The 21,064-nt window shown below is 39.9% G+C and overlaps 1 protein-coding gene across 1 annotated transcript in view; it reads left to right on the top strand.

Moving 5' to 3' along the window:
• Window positions 1-4,282: 4,282 nt before the first annotated feature.
• The window catches only part of LOC101281026 (NACHT, LRR and PYD domains-containing protein 14), a 171,617-nt gene continuing 154,835 nt past the window's right edge, over window positions 4,283-21,064 (top strand). Inside the window, 4 exon segments of the mRNA XM_049713984.1 lie at window positions 4,283-6,179; window positions 7,215-7,227; window positions 7,229-7,284; window positions 15,384-15,539. Coding sequence (XP_049569941.1) covers window positions 5,888-6,179; window positions 7,215-7,227; window positions 7,229-7,284; window positions 15,384-15,539 — 517 coding nt within the window. The 5' untranslated portion in view covers window positions 4,283-5,887.

Below are 21,064 nucleotides of genomic sequence, written 5' to 3'. Positions count from 1 at the left end.
AACCCGCGTCCCCTGCATCGGCAGGCGGACTCCCAACCACCGCGCCACCAGGGAAGCCCTGATATGAACCTTTTTAAAACCATATTTTAGAGGGGACTGTAACTCATATAGAAGACTGCATAAAACATAAATGTGCATCTTAGTGAATGCTAACCCAGTGACCATCCATGTGAACCATCACCAGGTCAAGGAATAGAAGATTACTATTACCATGCTACACTTCACTAATGTGTTACCATTACTGTAGAGTGCCCAAGAGCCCGGGGGAAGCTTCCTGATTACAAATCCCTCCCTCCCTGCAGAGGTAACACTAAACCGATTTTTATGGTAGTTACTTCCTCACCCCAGCCCATTTTTAAAATATGGCTTTAACACTTACACATACATCCATAAACAGTATCCCAGTTTCGTTTTCTATTTTTTAGTTTTGATATTTTTATAAATGGAATTATATGGTATATAATCTTTTGGGGTTTGACTTCTTTCAGTAATGTTTGTGTGATTCATCCTAGTGGCATGTAACTACAGATCATATATTTTCATTGCTCCATAGGATTTCATTCTATGAATTTACCAGTTTATTTGTTGGTTCTACTATAGGTTTGCTCTTGGATCTTTTCCAGTGCTTAGGAATTACAAACAATGCTGTTATGGCTATTTTCATATGTCTCTTGGCATATACCTGCACACACACATTTCTGTTAGGTATAATATATTCTGAGGACTGTAATTGCTAGGCCATCGTGTATGCATAAATCCAATTTAAAAACAACCATCTTATTTTAGAATAGTTTTAGATTTATAGAAAAAAGAGTTCTCGTGCACCTATCACCCAACTTCCCCTATTTTTAACATCTTGTATTACTAACGTATATTTGTAACAACTAAAGCAATTAATTAAAACTATTAATTCACACTTAGTTCAGATTTCACTGCTTTTTTTTCCTAGTACTCTTTCTGCCCTTGGATCCTTTCTAGGATACCATATTATTGATACTTTTAGGCATCTTGTCTCCTTAGTCTCTGCTGGTCTGTGACAGTTTCTCAGTCTTTCCTTGTTTTTAATGACCTTGACATTTTTGAGAGTTAACTGGCCAGGTATTTTGTAGCATTTCATTTGGGTTTGTCTAAAATTTTCCTCGTGGTTAGACTGGGATTATGGATTTAGGGGAAGAATATCACAGTGGTTATATGCCATTCTCATCAAATCACATCAGTGGTACACACTGTCAACAGTGACTTATGGTTGATGATATTAACCTTGCTCACCAGGCTAGGGCAGAGTTTGTCAGGTTTCTCCACTTAGCAAATCACTAAGAATGATCCACACTCCTGGGTGGGCGTGGGCTGGGGTTAAGATCCACCTCCTGGAGGAAGGAATAGCTACATAAAGTATTTGGAATTCTTCTGTAAGTAAGATTTGTCTCCTTCCCCCCATTAATTTATTCATTCAGTCATTTATCTATATCAGTACAGACTTATGAACATTTGCTTTATACTTTAGGTTATAATACATTACTTACTTTTGCCATTGGGAGCTCTTTTGGGTTGGTTCTTGTATCTTTTTGACCTACCTCATCCTTTTCTTTTCCTTACTTTCTGGCATAACAAGAAGCTTTAGACTCAGTTTGTATACTCCCAGCTCTAGAATCAGCAGTTTCTCCAAGGAGCCCTCATTCCTCTTATTGGAGAATGGTATTAGAAACCAAGATCTGGGTCTGGGTGCGTATCTCCAATTTTACTAGTTAATGCCAACAGTTCTAAAGTGGTTTTACTAATTTAAAATTCAACTCATTATTTGTCAAATTTCCTAAAAATATTTGCTGTTTTCAGTTTACCTTTTGTGTTTGAATTCCTATGGACAAGAATTTTTAATTTCAACATAGTTAACAATATATCTCCTGATTCTTGATCATTTCCCTTATTGTGTCCAAGCTGGTAAGTTCCTCCTTTTCTAAGGCGTAATGAATATGCTCTGCTTTCCGCCCTCTTGTTTGAAGTATTAACAATGTTCTGATTTATGTATCTGAGATTTATTCTGAGGATACTAATTTTTGTCTGAATGGTTTACAAGTTGTCCTAATAATCTACACTGAATGCTTCCCTTCCCAATTATGATGTTTCTTCTGTCATACATTACAATCTCATGGGAATGCCTTTTTCTGAGCTATCTACTCTGTTTCTTTGATTTGTTATGGTAATGTCATAGAGAAGGGCTGATGAGTTGTGTACGAAGCAGTAGAGGGTAAGGCTTTGGAATTGGTTTCAACTGGGGCAGTTTGCTGCCCTGGGAAGATCTAGCAATGTCTGAAGACATTTTGTTTGTCACAACTGTGGGAGATTGAGGGTCCTAACGGCATATAGTGGGTAGAGGCCAGGAAGGCTGCTGAACATTCTACTATGCACTTACAGTATCTCCCAAATAAAGAATTATCTGGCAAAAAATATTAATAGTGGTGAGGTTGAGAAACTGCTATAGGAGATTACAGTGGCCCAAGAAAGGAAATCAGACAGGAATGTATGAAAAGGGTGGGAATATCCTATTTCCTAGATAAAATGTAACTTCTCCAAGACCTTCTCATCTCTACCCTTTATGGAAAAGAATTCCTCCTTCCTTTGTGTTCTGGAAGTGCTAGAGCTCAGAGGACCGCCATTATATATTTAGAGGTCTTCCCTTTCCCCTAGCCCGGTGTTCAGCACGGGGTCAGATATCAGAGCATAGCCACACAGATTTCATTAAATCTGAATTCCCAGTGTCTGGGAAAATAAAGTGAAATTAGAAGGCAAGTGGTACCTAGTAGAAAGAGAATGAATTTTGTAGTCTGATAAGCTACTTGTCAACTCTGTAACCTGGGCAAGCTTCTTAATTCCTGAGTCCCTGTATCTGTAAAATGTGGATAAAACCAAACTTTTGGGACTAGAGAAAATTTTCATAAAGAACCTGTCACAGTAGATCCTCAACAAATATGGTAATTATTAATATGTGCTGAGTGAATAATTTATTTTGAACAAATATCTTTTCATTATTATAGGTGGTAAAATTTTACATCAATAAATTTGCAAATTGAAGTAGATCCTCTTAGGCCATGGGTTCCCATTTTAGTTCAGAACATTTTGGAATTTATGAATGCCATTGCAGAAGAGGAGCCACACCAGACAACATCTGTTTTCCTCTTCCCAAAAATGTAAACAAAGGAAGACCACAAAATTAAAAAAAAAAAAAAAATTCCTTCAAGAACAGCATAAAACCTTTGGGAAGGAAGCCAAAGTATAATGTACTCTGTCAGAGTTGTAGATATCATATAGTAGAAACCCAGTAGGATTCAGAACTTACAGATCTTGGCTCAAAGTTTCACCTAGAAAGGCAGGAGGAAAATGAAGGAAGTATGGGATATGATGAGAGCCAAGGGGGGACAAAATATCAACAATTAAGGCATTGTTAAAATAGTATTATATGTATGGCACCCTGTAAATTAGGTGCATGTGTTATCTTCCAGTCCTTGTGGAGGTAGGTACTGTTATTTTTCCTGCTTACAGATATGAAAATTGAATTTTAAAATGGGTTTTACAAAAGGGTGGTCATTGGTCTGAGCTATCTCAGTGGAATTGTGGTAGCAACAGTTAGATTGCAGGGGACTGAGGAGGTATAATACGTAAAGTATAGAAGACTGAGGACGTTTGACTCTGAAGATGAAGGGGATATGAAGTGAAGGAAACATTCGTAAAAGACTAAAGTGGACTTGGGCGTGTTTCAATGCTAATGGGAAGGACTTAGAGGACAGGGAGAAGTTGAGGCTAGAGAAGTGAAGAGAGATTTCTGATGGATTAAGTCCCTTAATAATTCCTGACTCTAATGAGATTCAGGGGTGAAGGAATGAGCTATAGAAAAGGGGCTAGAGCCACCTTCTTTTGTTACAGGAAAGAAGAAAGAAAAGATAGGCTCCCATGCAGTGATAACTGTATATTACATGTCACATTTTCCCTCACCTACCGTATTTTGTATGTTCTGGAGGAATTTCAGTATTCCTTTGAAGTTTCCTCAAATTTTCTCCTTTTTCTTCTTTAAAAAAAAAATTACTGGGCTTCCCTGGTGGCGCAGTGGTTGAGAGTCCGCCTGCCAATGCAGGGGACACGGGTTCGTGCCCGGTCCGGGAAGATCCCACATGCCGCGGAGCGGCTGGGCCCGTGAGCCATGGCCGCTGAGCCTGCACGTCCGGAGCCTGTGCTCCGCAACAGGAGAGGCCACAACAGTGAGAGGCCCGTGTGCCGCAAAAAAAAAAAAAAAAAAAAAAAAATTACTATGGAACCTGTTTTGGTCAGATCCTAATCTATAATCTAGATTATTTCTGCAGTCCAGTCAAAACAAACAAAACCCTAAAACAGCCGATAGCTCACAGGTTACTGTAGGAGAAATTCCTGATTTACTTTGTAATTTTCAGATAATTCACCTTCTGTTTAAGAAGTAAAATCTCCCTCTGTACATTTTTACTTGTCCCATCAATCTTATCCAATCCCATTGGCAAGAGTAGGGGGTGGCATATGAAAGGCTGGAAAGGAGAGGGGGTTGGAGAAAGATCTAGGTTGAGTTCTAGCTGTACCACTTACCAACTCTGTCTCTTTAGGCAAATCACTGAAGAGGAGACGAGGAACTTGAAGATACGGTTTAAATGATTGCAGTACCCGTGCTAAATAAGAAACTGAATAAGGCTCTTAAGATGGCTGATAAATAAGAGGAAAACAGAGGGCTCAAAAGACTAGGATTTGATAGCATTTGAAGAACAGTCACCATGGGAGTGAAGGCATGAAACTGCTCTATTAACTGGAAGGTATTAGTTTAAGAGTTTAATTAATTTAAGGGACTCTGCAGAGTTTGGGTAGCTGCTGATGATAAAGTATAAGTGAGAGCATCAGAGTGAAATGCTAGAGTGGAATGAGGTCATGGGGGTTGAGGTGGGCGAGAATGCTGTTTGGGAAGGGCTTTAACTTTGAGCTCACCCAGAATAATTGTGGTGTTGGGGAGTGGATGTGAAAGTAGCTTGTGAGCTAAGAATGCAGATCTTCAGGGACTAGTATGGATTTGTGACCAGAGATGACATGACAAGAGGTAAATGGTGATATATGCCAATGGTGACACATGTGCTTCAAGAGTAATGATGGGGGTACAATAACAACGTTTTTTTTTTTTTTTTTTTTTTTTTTGCGGTACGTGGGCCTCTCACTGTTGTGGCCTCTCCCGTCGCGGAGCACAGGCTCCGGACGCGCAGGCTCAGCGGCCATGGCTCACGGGCCCAGCCGGTCCGCGGCATGTGGGATCTTCCCGGACCGGGGCACGAACCCATGTCCCCTGCATCGGCAGGCGGACTCTCAACCACTGCACCACCAGGGAAGCCCAATAACAACGTTTTATAGGCTGAGATGTATGTTGGGTGTTGGTGGGGGAGAGAGAGAATGAAGAAATTTGCCAATACTTAGTAGGAGCCTGTTCTGAGCCAGTTGATATAGGAACTCTACCTTATTTAATCCATACCACAGTCCTCTGAGATTGGTTCTGATATCCTTGCTTTGCAGAAGAGTAATGAGAGATGAATTGCCTTTCTTTACTTCTTACAGCTCATAAGTGTGGGACTGGGAGTAACTCTTGGGAAGGTGGAAGAATCATAGATTGGTCTATATTAGAAGAATGTTTTTATGATAGAAAATGTATAACAGTGGACAGGAAGTCAGTACTGAGCCTGATACAGTAGGCTTCAATACAGGTTTGTTGAATTAATATATGTTTTTAGAGGTATTTCATTTTCTAAACTTACTTTTCCATAGGCCCCATTTATTCCACATTCTTTTGATTATTTTTTCCCCACTGAAGCTTGAATATTGATCCCTGGACAAGATGACAGATTTGTCATCTTCCTCCTTCTTTTCTGATTTGGGGCTGCTACTGTATTTGGAGGAGCTAAACAAAGAGGAATTAAATAGATTCAAGTCACTCCTAAAGAATGAGACCACGGAACCTGGATCCTGCAGGATACCCTTGTCTGAAGTGAAGAAGGCCAAGCGGGAGGATTTGGCTAACTTGATGAACAAGTACCATCCAGGAGAGCAGGCCTGGGGGGTGGCTCTCAAAATCTTTGGCAAGATGAACCTAAAGGATCTGTGTGAGAGAGCAAACGCAGAGATCAACTGTGAGTGATGCTGGACACACTTCTACGGGTGGAAAGAAGGAAGTGGTTCCTGGAGCCCATTGGTTCTATGAGAGGGACTTGGGGATTAAACCATTCTGTGGGACACAGGCTCCATGGTGCTCAAGTACGTTGGATCGTTTGAGGAACACTAAACAGGCTGGAGGGTTCTGAGTACTGTAATTCAGCCTGGCTCCTTAATTGGGGGTAATTCATCCATCTTGTACCAATTAGAATGATTAAAGGAATTGAGTGAAAAGAATTGCCCCATCTAGTGCTCCTTTGCCTAAACTACAAATAAAGTCATAGGTTGGCCTAAATTTTGAGGACACTCAAATATGACCTTAAATCTTTGCTGAAATATGAGGAATGGGCAAAAAATTATTAAGGGACATAAGGCAAAACAGTAGTTTTAGTCATTCCCAGGCGTGAAATTCTGTAGACATCTAAAATTCCTTATTCGTATACAAGGCTTTAGAGCTCCAAAATGTATATCCATTCTTTCTTTCTTTCTTTTTTTTTTTTTTTTTTGCAGTACGTGGGCCTCTCACTGTTGTGGCCTCTCCCGTTGCAGAGCACAGGCTCCGGACGCGCAGGCCCAGCGGCCATGGCTCACGGGCCCAGCCGCTCCGCAGCATGTAGGATCTTCCCGCACCGGGGCACGAACCCGTGTCCCCTGCATCGGCAGGTGGACTCTCAACCACTGCGCCACCAGGGAAGCCCCATTATTTCTTTTGAGCCTCACCATATCCTTGTGAGGTCAGTACAGTCGAGGAAACTTAGGCTTAGACTAGACTACTTGCCTTAGAGTTACAGGGTGGGAAGCATGGCAAGAGGTATCATGCTTCAGTGTTGTTCACACCACATCACTTCACCCTCAGCTGAGCTGGTGGAGTCTGAGGCTTTGTTGGCTCTAGTTTCTTAAACCCAGATGATCATAGAATTGGACACTGAGGAAAATTCTGGCCCCTGTTCTGGCCATCACCAAATTCTCCTTGTTTTTGGTAAATCTCACGATCCTTTTGGAACCTGTTGCAGGGACAGCCCAGACTGAGACCAGAGGACACTGGGGCCAGAGAGGTACAAGGTGATCAGGAAGCAGTGCTGGGTAAGTAGATGGGCTTTTTGTCAGATTTGGGAGGTTTGTGCTTTTGAAGCATCATGGGGGAAAGTTATCTCCCAGGGGACCTTTGTTCAACCCTTGTTAACTTCTTGCAATATCCTACCTGTTCTGTGATTATTGTTCAAAAAAAGTTGACAAAACTGGTTCTCTGGACAAAGTCAGAAACAGAACCATGTTAATTCAGAGCCTCAAAAGAACAGTATTTGGAAATGGCCAGTCAAAAATTGACAGTCTGATGAACAAAGGTATCTTGATATCTTGTTTTATAGACTGAAGAGTCCCTGAGCTGGCAGGGATTATTTGGCTTTTTGCGTCTCCTCTCTTCCATTAGAAATGATGCTGTAGGGACTTCCCTGGTAGTCCAGTGGTTAAGACTTTGCCTTCCAATACAGCAGGTATGGGTCTGATCGCTGGTCGGGGAGCTAAGATCCCACATGCCTTGGGGACAAAAAAACCAAAACATAACACAGAAGCAATATTGTAACAAATTCAGTAAAGACTTTAAAAATGGTCCACATCAAAAGAAAAATCTTTATATAAGCAGCTCATGCAGCTCAATATTAAAAAAACAAACAACCCAATCAAAAAATGGGCAGAATACCTAAATAGACATTTCTCCAAAGAAGACATACAGATGGCCAAGAAGCACATGAAAAGCTGCTCAGCATCATTAATTATTAGAGCAAATCAAATCAAATCAGATCAAATTAATGCAAATCAAAAGTACCGTGAGGTATTACCTCATACCAGTTAGAATGGGCATTATCAGAAAATGTACAAACAACAAATGCTGGAGAGGGTGTGGAGAAAAGGGAACCCTCTTGCACTGTTGGTGGGAATGTAAATTGATACAGCCACTATGGAGAACAGTATGGAGGTTCCTTAACAAACTAAAAATAGAATTACCATATGACAGAGCAATCCCACTGCTGGGCGTATACCCTGAGAAAACCATAATTCAAAAAGACACATGCACCCCAGTGTTCATTGCAGCACTATTAACAATAGCCAGGTCATGGAAGCAACCTAAATGCCCATCAACAGACGAATGGATAAAGAAGGTGTGGTACATATATACAATGGAATATTACTCAGCCATAAAAAGGAACGAAATTGGGTCATTTGTAAAGACGTGGATGGATCTAGAGACTATCGTACAGAGTGAAGTAAGTCAGAAAGAGAAAAACAAATATCGTATATTAACACATATATGTGGAATCTAGAAAAATGGCACAGATGAACCGGTTTGCAAGGCAGAAATAGAGACACAGATGTAGAGAACAAACATATGGACACCAAGGGGGCAAAGTGGCAGGGGGTGGTGGTGGTGGTATGATGAATTGGGCTATTGGGATTGACATGTATACACTGATGTGTATAAAATAGATAACTAATAAGAACCTGCTGTGTAAAAAATAAATTAATTAAATTAAATTTTTTTTAAAAAGAAATGATGCTGTAATTGAGTTCCAGGATGGTGACAACTAGTCTGCGTAAAATGTTATTTCTAGGACCAGGTTTTCTCAGTCTTAGTTCAATACCATTTCCAGTCCCCCTACTTTGTTTTGAATTCTATATGGCTGAATTCTAGGTTATATAAATTGAATTATAATACAAAGAAAACTGGACCAGCTTAGCTCAGCTATGCTGCTTTCTAATGGGCTACATTATTTCATTCAAGAAATAATTGAGAACCTATTTTATTCTAAGCACTAATAAATAAAAATTTCTTATTGTATTAAATGATTTTGAAGATAAGTTCCTGCTTGGACCTTAATTTCTGATGCAATATAAGGAAGCTTATTTTTGTGGTATAACTGACCATAAATTTAGGAAACCAAGGTTCTGCCTCCATAGAAATTTACTTTGGAAAATTTGGAAGATAGATAAAAGTATAATGAAGATAGTAAAGATCATCCTTATAATCCCAATTTTTAAAAGTACAGCACTGTATGATATTATACCATAAAAAGAAAGAGTATCTGACTTCTAATACCATACCTTCCCCTGGGGGAGAACTAAGCATAATTTAGTGGGATATGAACTTTGTTAGATGTTTGCACTGAATGCCCTAGTAGAACAAAGAAAAGAATTATATGCTTTAAAAACTAAAGTAATTCCAGCTTGAGATATGTGCTGTGAATGGAAAATATACTGTGTTCTGAGAATGTACAAAAGAGAGAACTATCTATCTTTGGAGTTCAGAGAAGTCTTCCCAGAGATAGTGACATTTAAATTGAGCTCTAAAGAAGGAATCAGACTGAACTAGGGAAAGATGTAACTATATTTTCATTCTACTTGGACACTTGGGAATTTCTTTTCTTTTCTTTAAAATATTCTTCAGGCTATGCTTCAATGTTCATTTCTTTCTTTCTTTTTCTTTTTTAGTTTGTACCTCTCCCTCACCTATTTCTAAATTCCTCCCATCTCCCACCCCTCTGGCAACCACCTGTTTTTCTCTGTATCTATGACTCTGTTTCTGTTTCATTATGTTTTTTCATTTGTTTTTTAGATTCTACATATAAGTGAACTTGTACAGTATTTGTCTTTCTTTGTCTACTTACTTCACTTAGCATAACACCCTCTAGGTCCACCCATGTTGTCACAAATGGCAAGATTTCATTCCTTTTTATGGCTAATATTCCATTGTGTATATATACCACAGTTTCTTTATCTATTCATCTGTTGAAGGGCACTTAGGTTGCTTCCATATCTTGGCTGTTGTAAATAATGCTACAGTAAACATAAGGGTGCATATATCTTTTTGAATTAGTGTTTTCATTTTCTTTGGCTAAATACCCAGGAGTAGAATTACTGTATCATATGGTAGTTCTGTTTTCAATTTTTTGAGGAACCTTCTTACTGTTTTCCATACTGGCTGTACCAACTTACATTCCCACCAACAGTGCCTGAGGGTTCCATTTTCTCCATATCCTCACCAACACCTGTTATTTTTTGTCTTTTTGATAATAGCCATTGTGACAGATGTGGGGTGATACCTTATTGTGATTTTGATTTGTATTTTTCTGATGATTAGTGATGTTGAGAATCTTTTCATGTGCTGTTGCCCATCTGAAGTCATCTTTGAAAAAATGTCTATTCAGGTCCTCTGCCCATTTTTCAATAGGTTTTTTTAAAAAAATAAATTTATTTATTTTGCTGCATCAGGTCTTTGTTGCTGCATGTGGGCTTTTCTCTAGTTGTGGCGAGAGGGGCTACTCTTCGTCGCAGTGCACGGGCTTCTCATTAGGTGGCTTCTCTTGTTGCAGAGCATGGGCTCTAGGCGCATGGGCTTCAGTACTTGTGGCACTCGGGCTCAGTAGTTGTGGCTCGTGGGCTCTAGAGCACAGGCTCAGTAGTTGCGGCGCACGGGCTTAGTTGCTCCGCGGCATGTGGGATCTTCCCAGACCAGGGCTCGAACCCATGTCCCCTGAATTGGCAGGCGGATTCTTAACCACTGTGCCACCAGGGCTTTTTTTTAATGTTGTGTTGTATGAGCTCTTTGTATAGTTTGGATATTAACACATTAATGGATATAGTATTTGCAAATATCTTCTCCCATTCAGTAGATGGCCTTTTTGTTTTGTTGATAGTTTCACTGTGCAAAAGCTTTTTATTTATTTATTTATTTATTTATTGAAGTATAGTTGATGTACAATATTATATAAGTCACAGGTGTACAATATAAGAATCATCATTTTTAAAAGTCCATTTATTGTTATTATAAAATATTGGCTATATTCCCCGTGTTGTACAATATATCCGTGTAGCTTATTTTGTATGTAATAGTTTGTACCTCTTAATCCCATACCCCTATAGTGCCCCTCCCCCCCAACTGGTAACCATTAGTTTGTTCTCTATATCTGTCAGTCTGCTTCTTTTTTGTTATATTCATTAGTTTGTTGCATTTTTTTAGATTCCACATATAAGTGATATTATATCTTTCTCTGTGTGACTTATTTCACTTAGCATAATACCCTCAAATGCAAAAGCTTTTTTTAAAAAAAAGCTTTTTAGTTCGATGTAGTCCTATTTGTTTACTTTTGCTTTCATTTCCTTTGCCTGAGGAGGCATATCCAAAATAATATTGCTAAGACCAGTGTCAAAGAGCATACTGCCTATGTTTTCTTCCAGAAGTTGTATGGTTTTAGGTCTTAACACTTAAGTCTATTTAAAAAAAAATTTATTGGAGTATAGTTGATTTAAAATGTTGTGTGTCTACTGTACAGCAAAGTGATTCAGTTATACATATACATATATACACTCTTTTTTAGATTCTTTTCCCATATAGGTTGAGTTCCCTGTGCTCTACAGTAGGTCCTTATTAGTTTTCTATTTTATATACAGTAGTGTGTATATGTCAATCCCAATCTTCCAATTTATCCCTCCCCCACCCTTTCCCCCCTGGTAACCATAAGTTTGTTTTCTACATCTGTGACTCTATTTCTGTTTTATAAATAAGTTCATCTGTACCATTTTTATAGATTCCACATTTAAGCGATATCATATAATATTTGTTTTTCTGTGTCTGACTTACTTCACTCAGTATGGCAATCTCTAGGTCCATCCATGTTGCTGCAAATGACATTGTTTCATTCTTTTTTATGGCTGAGTAATATTCCATTGTATATATGTACCACACCTTCTTTATCCATTCCTTTGTCGATGGACATTTAGGTTGCTTGCATTGCATTTAAGTCTTTAATCCATTTTGAGTTTTTTTTTATATGGTGTGACAAAGTAGTCTTTTGCATGTCAGCTGTCTACTTTTCCCAACACAATTTATTGAATAGGCTCTCTTTTCTCAATTATATATTCATATTTCCTTTGTTGTAGATTAATTGACCATATAAGTATGGGTTCATTTCTGGGCTCTCTTTTCTGTTCCATTGTTCTGTGTGTCTGTTTCTGTGTTAGTACCATACTGTTTTGATTACTGTAGTATAGTCTTAAGTCAGGGATTATGATACCTCCAGCTTTGTTTTTCTTTTTCAAGATTGTTTTTGCTATTTGGGGTCATTTGTGTTTCCATACAAATTTTAGATTGTTCTGGTTCAGTGAAAAATGCCCTTGGTATTTTAATTGGGATTGCATTGAATCCGTAGGTTGCCTTGGGTAGTATGGTCACCTCCACTTTCTGGAGAGTTTTTATCCTAAATGGATGTGAATTTTGTCAGAAGCTTTTTCGGCATCTATTGAAATGATCGTATGATTTTTATTATTTAATTTGTTAATGTGGTGAATCACATTGATTGATTTCCAGATACTGAATCTCCTTGGGGATAAATTCCACTTGATCATGGTGTATGATCCTTTTAATGTATTGTTGAATTTGGATTGCTAGTGTTTTGTTGAGGATTTTTGTGTCTGTGTTCATCAGTGATATTGGCCTGTAATTCTCTTTTTTTGTGATATCTTTGTCTGGTTTTGGTAAGAGGGTGATTGTGGCCTCATAGAATGAGTTTGGGAGTATTCCTTCCTCTGCAATTTTTTGGAATAGTTTCAGAAGGATAGGTGTTAACTCTTTTCTAAATGTTTGATAGAATTCTCCTATGAAGCTATCTGGTCCTGAACTTCTGTTTGTTGGGAGTTTTTTATCACAGTTTCAATTTCAGTACTTGCGATTGGTCTGTTCATATTTTCTATTTATTCCTGGTTCAGTCTTGGGAGGTTGTACCTTTCTAAGAATTTGTCCATTTCTTCCAGATTGTCCATTTTATTGGCATATAGTTGCTCGTGGTAGTCTCTTATTCTTTGTATTTCTGCAGTGTCCATTGTTAACTTTTCCTTTTACATTTCTAATTTTATTGATTTGAGCCCTCTCTCTGTTTTTTTTGATGAGTCTGGCTAAAAGTTTATCAATTTTGTTTATCTTTTCAAAGAACCAGCTTTTAGTTTCATTGATCTTTGCTATTGTTTTCTTCATTTCTATTTCATTTATTTCTGCTCTGATCTTTATGATTTCTTTCCTTCTACTAACTTTGGGTTTTGTTTGTTCTTCTTTCTCTAGTTGCTTTAGGTGTAAGGTTAGGTTGTTTATTTGTGATTTTTCTTATTTTCTGAGTTAAGACTGTATTGCTAGAAACTTCCCTCTTAGAACTGCTTTTGCTGCATCCCATAGGTTTTAGATCATCGTGGTTTCATTTTCGTTTGTCTCTAGGTATTTTTTTATTTCCCCTTTGATTTCTTCATTGACCCATTAGTTGTTTAGTAGCATACTGTTTAGCCTCCATGTGTATGTGTTTTTTAGTTTTTTTCTTGTAGTTGTTTCTGTGTCTGTTTCTGTGTATTAGGTAGGTCAGTTGTGCTTCCTAATCTTGGGGAAGTGGCTTATTTAGGAGCTGACCTGAGGCCCAGTAGCACACTTCCCTCTGGTCAACAGAGTTATATGCTCTAGTGGTGACTCCTATCTGGGCTGCATGGGCCCTTCTGTTGTGGCAGGGCTACAACAGGCCACATGCCTACCGTGGACACACAGGTAGGCATGGCTGGCCCCTGGCCTGGTTGCTAGGCCCTGCCTAGTGCAGAGGCTGCTGGCTGCTGGTGGAGCTGGTCCTGGAGCAGCTGGCTGCATGGCCTGGGGGGTCCCTGTCCTGGTGCTGTCCTGCTGGTGAGTGGGGCTGGGCCATGGGTGGCCGGCTGCAGGCCCAGGGTTCCCAGAGCTGGTGTTGACCTGCTATTGGGTGGGGTTGGGGCGTGGTGTGACTGGCTGCACAGTCTGGGCTGACCTGTTGGTCGGTGGGGCCGGATCACACGGTGGCTGGCTTTGGGAGTACAGGGGTGCCAGGACTGGACCAGTCTGTCCTGGCACCCCTGGGTGGAGCCAGGTCCAGAGGTGACTGGCTGTGGCGCTCTGAGGGGTTCCAGGGCTAGTAATGACCCACTAATGGGCAGAGCCAGGTTTGGGGTGGTAGATGAGGGCGGGTTCTGGGGCCAGTGCTGGCCCACTGGTGGTTGACGCTGGATTCCAGGGATGCTGGCTGAGGGGCCTAAGATATCTTGGAGCTGGTGTGTCCACCCGCTGGTAGGCAGAGTTCAGGGACTGGTGTCTGCCCACTGGTGGGGGTCTGGGGGATGGGTCCTGGGCTAGCTGGGATGCTCAGGGGGGCCTACGGCGTCTATCGGCTTGCTGGTGGGTGAAGCTGTGTCCCTACGTGGTTGCTGCTTGGTCTGGGGTGCCCCAGGACTGGTGCCAACCAGCTGGTGGGCAGGGCTGGGTCCTGGTGCTAATGAGCTAGGGGAAGGACTCCAAAATGGCTCTTGGCAGCACCAGTGTCCTCGTGGTAGAAGGAACTCCCCAAACAGCTGCCATCAGTGTCTGTGTCCCATGGGTGAGTCCCAGTTGCCTCCTGCCTCTCTGGGAGGCTTTCCAAGATCAGATACTAGGTCTTACCCGAGCTCCTTTCAAACTACTGCTTTTGCTCTGGGTCTCAACATGTGAGATTTTGTATGTGCCCTTTAAGAGCGGAGTCGTGTTTCCTACAGCCCTCTGGCTCTCCTGAAAGTAAGCCCTGCTGCCTTCGAAGCCAAACGTTCTGTGGGCTCATCTTCCCAGTGCAGGACCCCAAGGGTGGGAAGCTCGATGTGGGGCTTAGCCGTCTTGCTCCTTGGGGAGAATGTCTGCAACTGTTCATGTCCACTAATGGTTTATCTGTATAAAGTGGATGATTTTGATCTGTAGATTCATATCTGTGTTCAGTTCCTATCTGGGTATTATTGTTAATTGTTGCCTGTGTTCTCCTTTTATCTGGATGATGGCTCTGTTCTCCACATACATCCTCTTTTTTCTCTGTAGAATAGAAGTACAGGGAAGAAAAAAAGTATTTCTGGAACGAATCTAATTTTTATTTTCCATCATTAATTTCTGCATTGTGGGTTCTGTTTTTTCAGTTTATAATGTGGGTTTTAAACCTACAAGAATATTTTTGTTTTATTTACATTCTTTTCTCATTTAAACCAGCTGTACTTTGATTTCAGCATGTGTCACTTCCTGGTCCTACTCTAAGTGCAATATTCTTAAGATTGAAAATCATAGAATTAATTCTGATCATGCGTATCTTCTGGCTCCCTTCTAACTGATTTAGGTGACGGAGCAGAATACAGAGTTCAAATAAGGGAAACATTTTGCATCATGTTAGATAAGAACCATTTGCTTGGAGAATCTGAAAACTTCTGTCATGAAATTGCTCAGGAAGGCCGAGAACTGTTGGAACGTTTGTTTGATGAGGATGTCAGAACAGGTGAGCAGCCACAGACCGTGATCCTTCAGGGGGCTGCTGGAGTTGGGAAGACCACCTTGGTGAGAATGGTGATGTTAGACTGGGCACAGGGCAGCCCCTACCAGCAGAAATTTACCTATGTTTTTTATCTCAATGCAAGAGAAATGAACCAGTTGAGAGAGAGAAGCTTTGCTCAAATGATATCAAAGGACTGGCCCCGCATAGAAGGCCCCATTGAAAGGATTCTGTCCCAGCCGAGTAGTCTCCTTTTTATTACTGATAGTTTTGATGAACTGAACTTTGCCTTTGAGGAACCTGAGTGTGTGCTGTGTACAGACTGGACCCAGGTACACCCCATGTCCTTCCTCATGAGTAGTTTGCTGAGAAAAGTGAAGCTCCCTGAGTCGTCCTTATTGGTGACGACAAAACTCACAGCTTGTAAAAAAAAACATAGGTAAAAAACATAGGTAAATTTCTGCTGGTACGGGTTGCCCTACCTCAGGGTTGCCACACCTCAGATCATCAAACATTAGATTCTCATAAGGAGCTTGAAACCTAGATGCCTCGCATGTGCAGTTCACAGTAGGGTTCGCGCTCCCATGAGAATCTAAAGCCGCAGCTGATCTGACAGGAGGCGGAGCTCAGGCGGTAATGCGAGCAATGGGGAGCGGCTGTAAATACAGCTGAAGCTTCGCTCGCTTGCCCACCTGCCGCTTACCTCCTGCTCTGCATCCCGGTTCCTAACAGGCCACGGACCAGTACCAGTCCATGGCCCAGGGGTTGGGGACCCCTGGTTTAAATGTTTAAGCCCTAACTTTTTAAACATAAATAACATGGGATATAAGACAATACATTGATTTTGCTATTTTAATTTGAATAGTATGAAGAAAAAATGGTAACAGATTGTTGTAAGAATGTAATTTATTTTCTCTCTTTGAAGTTTAATTTCTTTAGATGTCTTTAGATAAACACAAATTACTAATTTTTTTTTTTTTTTTTTTTGCGATGCGTGGGCCTCTCACTGTTGTGGCCTCTCCCGTTGCGGAGCACAGGCTCCGGATGCGCAGGCTCAGTGGCCACGGCTCACGGGCCCAGCCGCTCCGCGGCATGTGAGATCTTCCTGGACCGGGGCACGAACCCGTGTCCCCTGCATCGGCAGGTGGACTCTCAACCACTGTGCCACCAGGGAAGCCCCAAATTACTAATTTTTAAAATATTACATTATTCCAAGTTTCCAAAATAGATTAGTAAGTTTAGAAAATATATTCAAGTTAACATTAAGGAGAGTATAGCCGCTGTTAGTAACTAAGAATTTAGCAAAACAGTATTATATCTCAAGCTTGACCCAGATAGTATAGTGTTTGTAATATTGTCTCATTCCAAGATTTATAAGATCCTAATTTATAAAGATGTTAGTTATTTATTTAACTCATTTAAATTATACACCCAGATTTATATTTATATTCTTTTAAATATTAACATAATTATAAAGCAGAAACTAACACACCATTGTAAAGCAATTATACTCCATTAAAGATGTTTTAAAAAAAATAATAAATATTAACATAAGTAATGATTATTTGACCTATAAGGGAACTGTAAGAGATTTAGGAAATTCTTTAGTTTAGACTTACTGTTAAAGAAATGCTAAGCCTTATGTGATCTAAGAAAACGTGTGCATTTTTATTTCTCACTTTAGTAGAATCAGGGAGAAGTCCCATAGCCATTTTAGGTCTCAAATTTTAGACCACATTGATTTATCTAATGATTTACTTTGCTTTAGAACAGGCCCAGGAAGCCTGTCTTATTAATGTAAAAGCTCTTTCTCTTGTGAGCACCATTCCTCTGGCACCTGTGGTGCATTCGGCCCATACGTGGGGAACACATAACTTCTGCAACCATACTGCTTTAGCAACAACTCCATTCTGCCATATCTCAATGTCTAGTTCATACTCAACAACAAGAAATTCTTGGGCAACCTGAAAATTAAGCAGCAGGCATTTTTAGAAAAGAAAAATATATTCAGACAGCTGTTCTGAATATAAGAAGAACAAGAAAATCAATCAATAAGAACAACAAAAAAATAATAATTATAATGTGCTTACTTTGAAGGGGCTTCGGAAATTTTCAGCCCAGGGCCTCGTTTTAGTAGCAATATTAAGAGATTATAGGGCTGGTTCTCCAATAGGACCCAAAAGTAAGTTAATGTATTTCCTCCGTTTCGCTGGTTCATATTTAGGGATAAGTATGGAGCCACAAACCTCAGCTCTCATCTTCCCTTTTGACTGAGTCACTGGTGATTGATGTTACATATTAATATAAACGAGACAGGACCTTCAAACTCTAGGAAAAGAAGAATTCTATATATTTTTTATTACCTTAATGCATGTGAGAGGAGAGTACTGATGATCTTTTTTTCTGCTTTAACAAAATTCTTTCAATATTTGTAACATGTAGGAATTCCAAAATATCAATTTGAATATTGCAAGAGAGACACATTTTTATATAAGACAATCAAAATTATAGACTTAAAAGCACTTAAGGGTTGTTTTCACAAGACATAGCAACAATTTCTAAGGTCTAGGTATCTTGTAAGATTCCCTTGTTATGATAAAACAATAAAACACAGCAAAAATGTTCTTACAAAATATTTTCTGACTTGTAATACCATCTGCTTTTCTTTGCAGATGCAAGGGAAAGAGGGAACATTTTCTTTTCATGAGGCTGAGATTTCATTCATAAAGCATTAGGAGGTCCATAGCTGAAGTTCTATTAATTGGCACGAAGAAAAGAAGAGAGTTTGAGAAGCTCAAACTTATAATATGGAAAGGATAAGAGCAAAATAGATTATGAATAAAGGGACTCGGGGACATGTACTGTTTATATCTCCAGTTAGAAGCATTTTTTAATGTTTTCAGTACCACTTCTATTTCTTGATTCACAAATGAGCTACATTTTGTTTCATTTTTGTTTTGTGTCCAGGTATGTTGGAACATTTGCAAGTTATAGTGCCTGTTTTTAATTGATGATTATTAGTTATTACTCTTCAGGGTTCCCCCCCAAATATATCTTGATCAAATTCAAAAGGATTAGAGCATTTAAAATACCCTTATGTAAGGCAGTACATTTAGTATACCTCGATCATACAATTTCCAGTATGTTCATTTAATCTAGGATTACAGGGGCTAAATATTTTACCCTTTGAACTCTTTCAAAACTTTTCTGACTTTTTATCATGGCAACACATGAATACAATTATTTAGACTCAATTCTGTACACTTAATTTTTTTTTTTTTTTTTTTTTGGTGGTACGTGGGCCTCTCACTGTTGTGGCCTCTCACGTTGCAGAGCACAGGCTCCGGACGCGCAGGCTCAGCGGCCATGGCTCACGGGCCCAGCCGCTCCGCAGCATGTGGGATCCTCCCAGACCGGGGCATGAACCCGTGTCCCCTGCGTCGGCAGGCGGACTCCCAACCACTGCGCCACCAGGGAAGCCCTGTACACTTAATTTTTAATCAATGTATACTGCTAGTTTTTGGTTTTGTTTTCTTAAACTCACCTTTCCCACTGTATAAAATCTTAGTTTTGATTCATTGCATGATTGGGTGGTACAATTTTAAACTAATGTTTTCATGCAATGTGTGTGAATGATACATTTTATGACTTCCTTTATGTCCTTTGACTGTCTTCACAGATGAATGACGTGTATCTTGGTCTTAGGCCTCCACTGTGTTCTTCACACTTTGACTTTGTTACATTACTTTTTTCTAGTGTTCTAAAGAGAAGTCTAAGGATAACCTGACACTTCAACCCCTTAACTCCCTCCCACCTTCCCAGACTTTCTCACTAGTGTTCTCAGGATTTTTTAAAATTACTTTTACATTTTATTACTTTTGATCTGTGGGAAACATTTCTTTATTCCCCTCAGAAATGATTTCTTTAAATTGGTTTTTTAAAATGACGTCAGGGCTCACTCTGTTGCACGTGCTGTCTCTGTCTCTCTTTTTTAAGAGCATCTAATAGTCATTACTTGTAGCTCTGTTCCTATATAACTCTTACTTATTTTTTGTCCTCTAAATCTTTTTCCCCCTTCCTTCTTGGGGAGTTTCGCATATTTATTTATATTGATTTTGCTTTTCATTTCTTCAAATTCAGATTTCAGTTCTCTATTGTTTTTTTTGTTTTGTTTTGTTTTGACTTTTATTTTTTTTTTTTGAGGCATGCGGGATCTTAGTTCCCCAACCAGGGATCGAACCTGTGCCCCTTGCGGTGGAAGCATGGAGTCCTAACCAGTTGACCTCTAGGGAATTCCCCTGATCTCCACTTCTGATGTGGTATTCTTGTTTCACAGAGTCTTCCTATACATTTAAAATGTAAAGGAAGCCTTTCTAAGCGCTTTCTTCTGTTTCCTAGTTTTCTGGGTTTTATACACGTGCTTATTTTCTGTCCCTTAGTGTAATGTTTTCTTTCTGTTAAGCTTTAATATTTTATCCACAGGTCCCATAATATTGGAGTCTCTTTTCTGTCTAGAAGAGCTCTATCCAAACATAGTTTATAAGATTTCCCTTGTTTCCCTAATTGCCTACCTGGCTGCTGATATAAACCCTTTTGTATTAATCTGCTCAGGCTCCCATAACAGAATACCCCAAATAGCACAGACTTAAACAATATAAATTTATTTCTCACAGTTCTAGAAGCTGGAAGGTCAAGATCAGGGTGCTGGCAGGGTTGGTTTCTGGTGAGGCCTCTCTCCCTGGCTTGTAGATGGCTACCTTCTCATTGTGTCCTCACATGGCCTTTTTGTGCGTGTGCTCACTCCTGGTGTCTCTTCCTCCCCTTATGGGGACATCAGTTCTATTGGATTAGGGGTCCACTCTTACAACCTCATTAACCTTAACTACCTCCTTAGAGGCCCTGTCTCTAAATACTGTCACATTGGGCTGGGGGTAGGGCTTCAACATACAAATTTGGGGAACAATTCAGTCCATAACAACTTTTCAAAGCAAGGTGAGGTTTTCAGCCTTGAGCCATGTTCTAGGTCACCCACTGAGGTCTAATTCTGGACTGAGGAGGGAGTTTCTCCTGTTCCTACCTCTCTATACCCTGATTTTGATGTAGAGAACCAATTCTCAAGGGACTCAAGTTGATAAGTCCTTGATTAATGGGAGTAAATGGAACAATTCCAAGTTCCAGGAATGCTGCTGCCTGACTCTTCTTACAAATAGCTGATATTAGTCCCAGCCATGGTCAAAGCCCAAGTCGTCTCTAAATATGAGTCTCTGAAAATAGGGGCTCTACATGTGCTTCTTATTTTCTTCTTCTGTTTCCCTTCCTCCTTTACTTTATTTTTAGAAACCATTTTATTTTATTTCTGATTTCCTTCTTGTTTTCACTGTTAAGCACAGGGTTCCTCAGAAAACATAGGTTGGCTCCCATGAAGAAATGAGCTCCTGGCAGACAGTTTTGTGGTTGTCACAGCTTTTACGTCTGATTTCCTGCCCACCTCTATTCTGTTTCAGAAGTCAAAGAATGCAAGGATACAGCCA

The sequence above is a fragment of the Orcinus orca genome, chromosome 8 (genome assembly GCF_937001465.1).
Source record: "Orcinus orca chromosome 8, mOrcOrc1.1, whole genome shotgun sequence".
Lineage (NCBI taxonomy): Eukaryota > Metazoa > Chordata > Mammalia > Artiodactyla > Delphinidae > Orcinus > Orcinus orca.
Note: the sequence above shows the minus strand (reverse complement) of the source record. Positions and strands in the feature narration are given on the sequence as shown.